The following is an 8,279-nucleotide window of genomic DNA, read 5'->3' on the forward strand; positions in this document are numbered from 1 at the left end:
AGTTGGTCAGAAGTCCAGGCAACAAACTGGACTTTTCACTGACATTGGAAGCCCAAGGGTGTGGGGAGTCTTGTAGATTGAACCCTTAACCTGTGAAATCTGACACTACTTCTAGGTAGATAGTGTTAGAATTGAGTTGAATTGTAGGACACCTACCTAGTTGGTGTCCAGAGGATTGCTTAGTGGCAATTTCAAAATTGGGATCTGCACACTTTTAAGTACGTATTCTAAGAGGTGTTTTAAAGCTGTTTGCAAATGGATGCTAGATGCAGACAATTTATTTAGTGGAAATTCTATTTAACATAACTAAAATATTGCAGACAAGATATTTTTAAAATTCTAATCTAGTTTTCTATATATGAGAGAGATGAATTTCACAAAAAAACACAGTGATGCCATTTGCTATGTTTTATTTTGCTATGAGCTTGTTAAACATAACATGCAAATGATTAAAAAGGAACATACACATGACTTAGAGTGAAAAATAATTCTAGAAAAGAGAAGTTTCACTAGGTAACTATATAATTCTTAATACTAAAAATATTGCTCTAAGTGTATGTGGCTTCATGAATTTGGTCTAGTATTTTGCAAAATCATCAGTCTTAAAATTTACCACCTATTTTTCAGTTAAGCAAATCTGAACATTGAAATTTGAGATCATTTGGTTCAAGATATTAAATATTCATATGTGTGTAGCCCATGCTGTTTGGCATATTAAGTTAAGATTCAGGAGTTATAATCCTTGGCTGACTTCCATTCAACCAAGAGAAGACTTTGCACATCATTTGACAGTAGAGATGGAGAAAACACTAAATTTACAAATAAAGCATAAGTTTGTTGTCTCTGTGTGTCTATGTCTGTGCTTGTGATGAAATAGGCCTGCCTTTCATCTTATCTTAAAAAAAAAAGTAGTAAAATGTTTACAAAACATTTCCCTCAGAATCTGAAATTCATGAAACTAATAAAGTGACCCAAAAAATTGAATACTATGAAAACTGACACACACAAAAACATAAACCATAAAATGTTGCTCCAGGGTACACCTCAATAGAATTGGAATTAGTAGATGTTAATTAACAGTGATTTCATTTGCAACACGTAGACATTCGTACATATCAGGTGGCAGACTGGTGTGGGTAAGACGGTTGCCATCCAGACGCAAATGTTTAATCTTGGAGTAGGATAATGGTCCAAGGATCTTACAGAAGCTCTTTACCTCAAACTCTGCAAATTAAATAATAGAAATGTTAATTATTCTTTTGGTACATGGGCTTGAAACGATCACTTAAAAAATGCTCAAATCCATAATAATATATATTCGGACTCCTTCCCACTTTTGATGTATCTCTGAATTTGGAACGGCTAAGGGAGTATTCCAGGCTACCAAGCAACACAGCAATATTTAGCAAAGAATACTTATGATAGGTCAGGACGTTCGGTGGACTTTTTGAAAGAACAGAACTTACTAATTATAAGTTCTGCATTTAGAAATACTTGATTTTAGAAAAACATTCAATTAATGTGTCCTATTATCTAAGCACTCTTTTTGAAATCTTTTGTCTAGCTCAAAGAAACCTAAGATTGGTGCTGTTGTATGAGCAACCTCACCAATATAAGCATCTTGGGGTTCTGGATCTTAAAATAAGAGGGGTTAACTAGATGACCTCTGAAGAGTGTTCCAACAACCACACTTCATGACAATAATTCAGAACTCCAAAACAAACACCAAATCACAAAGTATCCATGATTGGTGCTCACGTCCTTTTCTTCCGTGGGGGGAAAAAAAGCTGCTACAAATGAACAACCAACTTAGTTCTGAGTAGAAAGGAAGGCTGTTCTTAAATTTTATGTTCTACGTGTGTACATAGAAACTGTCTATGTCTGATCACATCTAGTTCCGATTAATCTTATCTGGTCCCCTATAGCGTTATTTTCTTTCATTCCCAAATTCTAGTAAACGATGACTTCAGTGGAGCCTAATACACTGCTCTCTTGTCCTCTAAGATGTTGTCTTTAGGGATGCCTGGGTGGCTTAGCAGTTGAGCACTTGCCTTTGGCTCAGGACGTGATCCCAGAGTCCCGGGATTGAGTCCCACTTCGGGTTTCCTGCATGGAGCCTGCTTCTCCCTCTGCCTATGTCTCTACCTCTCTCTGTGTCTGTCATGAATACGTAAATAAAATCTTAAAAAAAAAAAAAAAGATGTTGTCTTTACATAACTCATCAGTCAAATTTCAGGGATCTTGTGGCACCTATCTCTGAAAAAACATGGTACAACAGAAAAAACATGGGATGATATTAGTTTTCTATGTCTGCCCTTTATCATTAGAGTGACTTTGGAACATTTATCTGATCTTCTTATTAGATATAACATATCTATCAATTGTGTTACACGAAGATTGAAGTGATTAAGATATGTTAGGCACCTCACACACACTTAATATGTGCTGAATAATTATTGATGTCCTTTTAATTTTGCCCTCTTTTCCAAATTACTTTACATTAGGAAAACCCATGACTAGTCCAGTGCTTAAAGTTGCAAGTTTAAAATATGGTAAATACTCGTTGGCTATATATTTTCTAATATTAGAGAAATATTAAGGGACTCTTTTTATCTTAAGAGAATGTGGATGATGATATACATAATTTTTATGTAGTAAAGTAAGGGGAATTGAAGACATACATGCAAAGTCAAACAACAAGAATATCTGAAGAGTATATATATAAATGTCAAGGATAAAGAAGGAATAAAAGTAACTAACCAATCTTTTTCAAATGACCATGTGTGTCAGGCAGTGTGGTTTCAAGCTCAGCTTGGCACTGAGTGACTATTGGTGTTCCTTCCATAGACCACCTTGCCCATCTCCTTTTCTCCTCTTCCTTCTTGTATTCATACTGGTTTTTATACCTTCAAATGTCCCTGCATCTGTCTCTCTCCCCTTTCTTGTCTCAGAGTATTAGCTTGAACCACACATGTGGCTAACCTCCACCAACCAAATCCAACAGGTTTTTTTCAGCCCTTCAACATCTTAAATCCTGTTAGCATTTTGGGTTGTCTGAGTTATCCTTCCTCCTAACCACAAATGTTTATAATGTGGGACCATATATTGCCACACAGTGAATTTTTCACTGAAAATGGGTGTAAGGGTTCAGCTGTGATAGCTTTACTCTGCATTGTATGACAAGCAAGCTTTCCAGACATGAGAAAGAATATATGGGAGTTCAGAGCTGGCAATCATGGTCTCCTTCTTGAGAACACCACTACCCTACCAGGAGTTACACAAAATTGTCTCAGAATTACAAAGTGTCATACTAATAAGTCGTTTTAGTTTTTTTGGATAGAAATGTCAATATCTTTATCCAATATGACAAAAGAGCCAACTTTCATGGTATAAAGATGTTCAATTTCAATAGATTACTTTGTAGACATGGTTTTATGACTAAATCAATGTTTCCCACCTGACTTTTTATTTAGACAACTTTGTCCATGAACCATAGGTTTTCTCTTCTGCCACCCTTTGTTAAAACTAAGGTGGAGGATGGTGAATTATAGTTTTCCACCTGAATCTGTATGGCTTATATTGAAAAATGTCCCAGAAGATGAGAAGAATACATAAACAGACCACATGGATCGGGTCTAATTCGCACCGAGAAGGTAAATACAAAATAAACCATGGCAACAAGCTAAATGAGAAACTATGGAAAAGTCAAGTGTTTTATATACAACACTTATAAAAGGGGAACTTTAATACTATTAAAATAAATTCCAAATCATCATCCTATTCTTTTCCTCCTGAATCTTCCTGGCCATCTTCATAAAAATACTGTGAAGACCACACACACCATAACACAGATGACAGGGGTAGGTGATGGTCAGTGATAGCAGAGCAATATGTTGAGTCACAAGCAACTATGTCAGAGGAGATCATGAGTACATGGGAGCTGCTCTGGAGGTAAGCAGGAGGGATATGTGGAAGCCTCTGCTGACTGTGCCTCCTCTACACTTGTTTGTTCCTCCCTCAGCTAGACCTTGCCAAGAAATAAATGTAGGGCTTAAATCTAAATCCTGACAGAGGCAAATAATAACAAATAGGTACTGAGAGAGAACACAGCAGGATTCATTAGCCCAAAATATTGAATTTGAAGAAATACGTGTTTACACTCTGTGAGCTCAATGGTTGCTTATCTGGGCATTCCAAAGAAAGGCTAGACATTGGAAAAATAACTGAGCTAGAATTCTTCTATATTTGAATTACAGAGATATTTTGTTGGCATTTTCATTCATATTCTTTAATGGAGCCAGAGACAATATTTACGTTGCACAGCTTACGCATTTAAAAGCTTGAGGAAGCACCAGTCAAGCACAGGCACAGCCTTCTACTTACTTTCGAGTTCATTGACCTCCAGGTAATAGTTTTCAAGGTTCTCATTGACAGTCGGTATGTTTTTAAGCTTATTGTAGGAGAGATCCAGCTCCAGCAGGGATGATACATTAAAAGAATTTCCAGGTACTCCACTATCCGCCAGTTCATTATGAGATAAACGCAGATACTGCAGTCCATTAAAACGCTTGAAATACTCATCAGGGATGTTGCTGATCTTATTGTTGTCCAAGTAGAGAGTCAGAAGAGATGCTGGGAGACCAGAAGGCAGTTTGGCCATCTGATTGTAGCTCAAGTCAAGGTACTCGAGGGACTTAAGACCTTTAAAAGCAGCTGACACAGTATCCTCTTTCAGCTGATTGTGTTGAAGGTGGACAAAGGTCAGGTTTACCAGTCCATCGAAGGAGCCCAGCTTCTGGATCTTGTTGTGTGTAAGCTGCAGGTCCACCAGAGATTTGGGAAGCGGGCCCACAGACTCCGTCAGGTTGTTGTGATTTATATGCAGCTTCTTCAGTTGTTTCAGTTTAGAGAAAATTCTTCCTTTAATCTTGGAATTTTCTAGAAGGTTATGATCCAGAATGAGCCACTGCAGGTCAGTTACGTTTTCAAAGGCCTTTTCATCAATATGGTCGATCTGGTTATTCCTAAGGTAAAGATACTTGATTCCAGGAGGCACCATTGGTACACTTTTCAATTTCAGCTCATCGCAGTACATGGCCGATGGGTAGCTTTCAGGGCAGTTACATTCTGGTGCACAGTTTGGTGATGACAGCCCATAAATCGGTAGGGAGAAATCGTAATCATAGTACTGGCCGCTGGCACCACCAATTAATGCCAAGAGTAGAGTAAACACACCTAGATTCATTTTTGGCAAATGCTTTGAATCCTAAATAAAGTGGAAACATATTACACAATAGCATATTTTCAGGAAAAGGATATTGGCTTTGCAATGTTAAATGCATTAGCAAATGTGTACTTTATTATTTTCTAGTACTTTTTTAGAGCCTCTAATGAAGTCCTTCTAACTTTAATAAGTATCACAAGAAGGATGTGTGGGTACAACTTCTGGTGTGGTGAACAGGGTTCAGGTCAGACTGCATACACATGCGCCCCCTTCTGGGCAAGTCAGGCCCAATTGTCCAGTCAATCTCTCTAGGTCTTTCTGTAATTAAATGCCTTCCTACAACAGGTTTCTGGGTGGTGCGCACTGGCCACCATGTTAGTACACTGCTTCGGAGCATCCTTCAAAACTGGACGAATGAAAATGAAAAGACGACTGTAAACTGCACCCTGTACCCCACCATTCACCATCATTAAAATGTCTCTTTAAGAAGACCCTTATGGGAAACATGGGCAATCTATGGTTTTGCCTGGAGGAAAGCTGTTCTTATGTATGTGTGTGTGAGAGGGGGCACATTCCTTTAAAAATGTCTGGATATTGTTGGTTCTGAGGTGGAGGAACGGAATTCTTGGTGGGGTGGGTGTGTGCCTATTATTTTGACTTTCTTTAGCATCCCAGATGTTTAGGCACACTACACAACTGTGTTCCAAAATTAATATTTAGTACATTAGTTTTAGAAAGTACTTTTTACTAATCAGGGAAATGTCACAGATTCTGAAAAAAAAAAAAACAAAAAACAAAAAACAAAACAAAACAAAACTTAAACCTATAATGAGATCCAGCTGGTAAAGAAATATATTATTTTCAAGTTTTGAATTAAGGTTTTCCTTTCTCAATAACTCACAAGTTCTCTGCCTTCTTCATGCCACAATTTAAGAAGGCATGGCTCACTTAGCTGGATTTTAGTGCCCTCACAGCATGGAAGAGGGAAAGAGGTGGAATTAAGGACAGTCTGCATTTAACAGTGGCATTAGGAACCATGTAGGAAAGGACAAAATTGAGAGTATAATTAAAAATGGGTTGTAACAGTGATCTTCATATGAACATGTTTCTTAAGTAAGGCTCAATAAAATACGTTTCAATAGCTTGGGGGAAGTACAGGGTTAGCAATTTAGGTAGAAATTTGGACTTTTGTAGAGTGGAGAGTTATGGCTGTGGTGGGGGGGGTAGGGGGTAACTCTGGGAGGGAAATCACAATGTGAGGCAGGATCCACATTCCACTAGCTACCATAAAATAATATATCTTCTTTTGAGAAATAGGGTACAAGCCTTGGTGTCTAGGAGGTTTGGGATAAATAGGATTTTTTGCCATTAGAAATGGAGTTTTCTTTGCTTCTATTTGAAATTATAAGCACTTTATTTTAGCAGATGAAACCCTCAAAAAATTGTTAGAATCACTATGATAACTGACATAATGTAACATGCAGCCGGATCCTTGGCAAATTATTCCCTAAGACAAGGATGGCGTCATTTAATTTAGTTGACAGGACTTGGCCATGAGAACAATTACATAGTGTTAATGTAATTATAGGTTATAATTTATAAGCTATAATATGTTAATGTTGTAAAGATTTGTCTTGCTTCATTAAAATCTTCCACCTTATTTTAAATTGAGTATACACTAACCTAGTCATGGTCACTATAATATGAGTATTGAATTATGATGAAAAAAATGCTTCCATACTTTCTGGCAAAGGAAAAACAAGGGCTCTAAATTCAAAGAGAGTTTGTGACCATATAATGACTCCACTATGAAGCAAAAGAGCACTTTGCTTTCTCCCAGTTTTTTCCAAATACCTGTGGCTATGGAGGAAATGCTTTTCTCAAAAAGTAAATCGTCTTTCCCAGAATTTCTTTAAAACATGCTTTTTTTTCCCCCTCAAGACATACATCCAGAAAATAAATTGATAAAATTAACAAAACAGAAATAAGTAATTCCTAAGTGTCTGAGTTCTTTAGCTCACATTTTATAATAACATGTTTACTGTAAATTGTAACAAGTTACAACACATTTATCGCAGAATATTTTTGAATACTACTGGAAATGGCCCTCCTTGGCTCCAAAATTAGGTTCTAACAATACTAACATATATACCTAATTAGCATAAAATAACAAACCTTTTAATTGCCAAACTTCTTTACTATGTCTCGTTTAAATACTTTCTCATTGCATTTCTGAAGCTTTGTATATAGCTTCCTTTGCCAAGCAATGCAGTGTATACCTTATAAAATTTATCTCACATCCATAAATCATGGAAAGCAGGTTTAGCAAAATGTGAAAGTAAAGTCTCAAAACTGTGGATTTGCTGTTGAATAGCAACTGGCAAAGTTGCTCTGGAATTTTTTCTGTTCCTATTACAATAAACACTGTCCCAAACATTCAGCATCCCCAGTGCTATAGTTAAAACAGCACTTACCTTCTGTCTTGACACTGCTTTCGTTAATTCTTAAAGCAGATGCACTATGGACAAGAATCCACCAATATATGCTGTGAACTCTGTCAGGACGGAACTGGCTGCCAGATTCTTAGTGATACAAGAGCTGAAGGGGGGGAAACCCAGCCCAGTCACGCCAGTCTCTGCATGGAGTTATGTCACTGTGGGGATCTTGTGGGGTGGCATGTGAGCATTCTGCTCTCTAACGAAGTGCAGGTGGACGTGGGGAGGAAGGACTGCCCAGCTCATTCCCTATGGAATGGGAGAGAGATTCATGCTTAACTAGTCCAAATACTCTAGCTTTTAACCAAGAATGGAGTCCTGCTGCAAAGGAAGACCTCCACTGTGGGAGCATTTCTCTGGCAAAGAAAGCTCTTTCCCTCTGTAGCTGGGGCAACATGAGGTGCTATTCTCTCATTCAACTCTCAGGTTTATCTAAATGTCTCCTGAATCATACACAGAACAAAGAATTTCAGGAAAATGCAAATGGGTCCTCAGAGCAATTGAATCTTTTCTGGCTCATTCCTCTTGAAGTTTATACTGATTTACTGGGACTACCTTAA

The 8,279-nt window shown here is 37.5% G+C and overlaps 1 protein-coding gene across 1 annotated transcript; it reads right to left on the reverse strand.

Annotated features, from left to right (window-relative positions):
• Positions 1-393: 393 nt before the first annotated feature.
• On the reverse strand, positions 394-7,946 carry LUM (lumican). The gene is made up of 3 exons (XM_038558633.1): positions 7,699-7,946; positions 4,384-5,266; positions 394-1,224 (listed from the first exon to the last, which is right to left on the reverse strand). Exons 2-3 carry the CDS (start codon positions 5,243-5,245, stop codon positions 1,070-1,072), a joined length of 1,017 nt encoding a protein of 338 aa, XP_038414561.1. The 5' UTR covers positions 5,246-5,266; positions 7,699-7,946; the 3' UTR covers positions 394-1,069.
• Between the last annotated feature and the right edge of the window lie 333 nt (positions 7,947-8,279).

The sequence above is a fragment of the Canis lupus genome, chromosome 15, assembly GCF_011100685.1.
Source record: "Canis lupus familiaris isolate Mischka breed German Shepherd chromosome 15, alternate assembly UU_Cfam_GSD_1.0, whole genome shotgun sequence".
Classification (NCBI taxonomy): domain Eukaryota; kingdom Metazoa; phylum Chordata; class Mammalia; order Carnivora; family Canidae; genus Canis; species Canis lupus.

Bases quoted from the DNA above. Each gene is read 5' to 3' on its own strand.
- LUM (XM_038558633.1), bottom strand. From the start codon at position 5,245: ATGAATCTAGGTGTGTTTACTCTACTCTTGGCATTAATTGGTGGTGCC. The intron at 1,225-4,383 runs GTAAGTAGAAGG...TTTAATTTGCAG, and splicing joins GGAGGTCAATGAACTCGAAA to AGTTTGAGGTAAAGAGCTTC.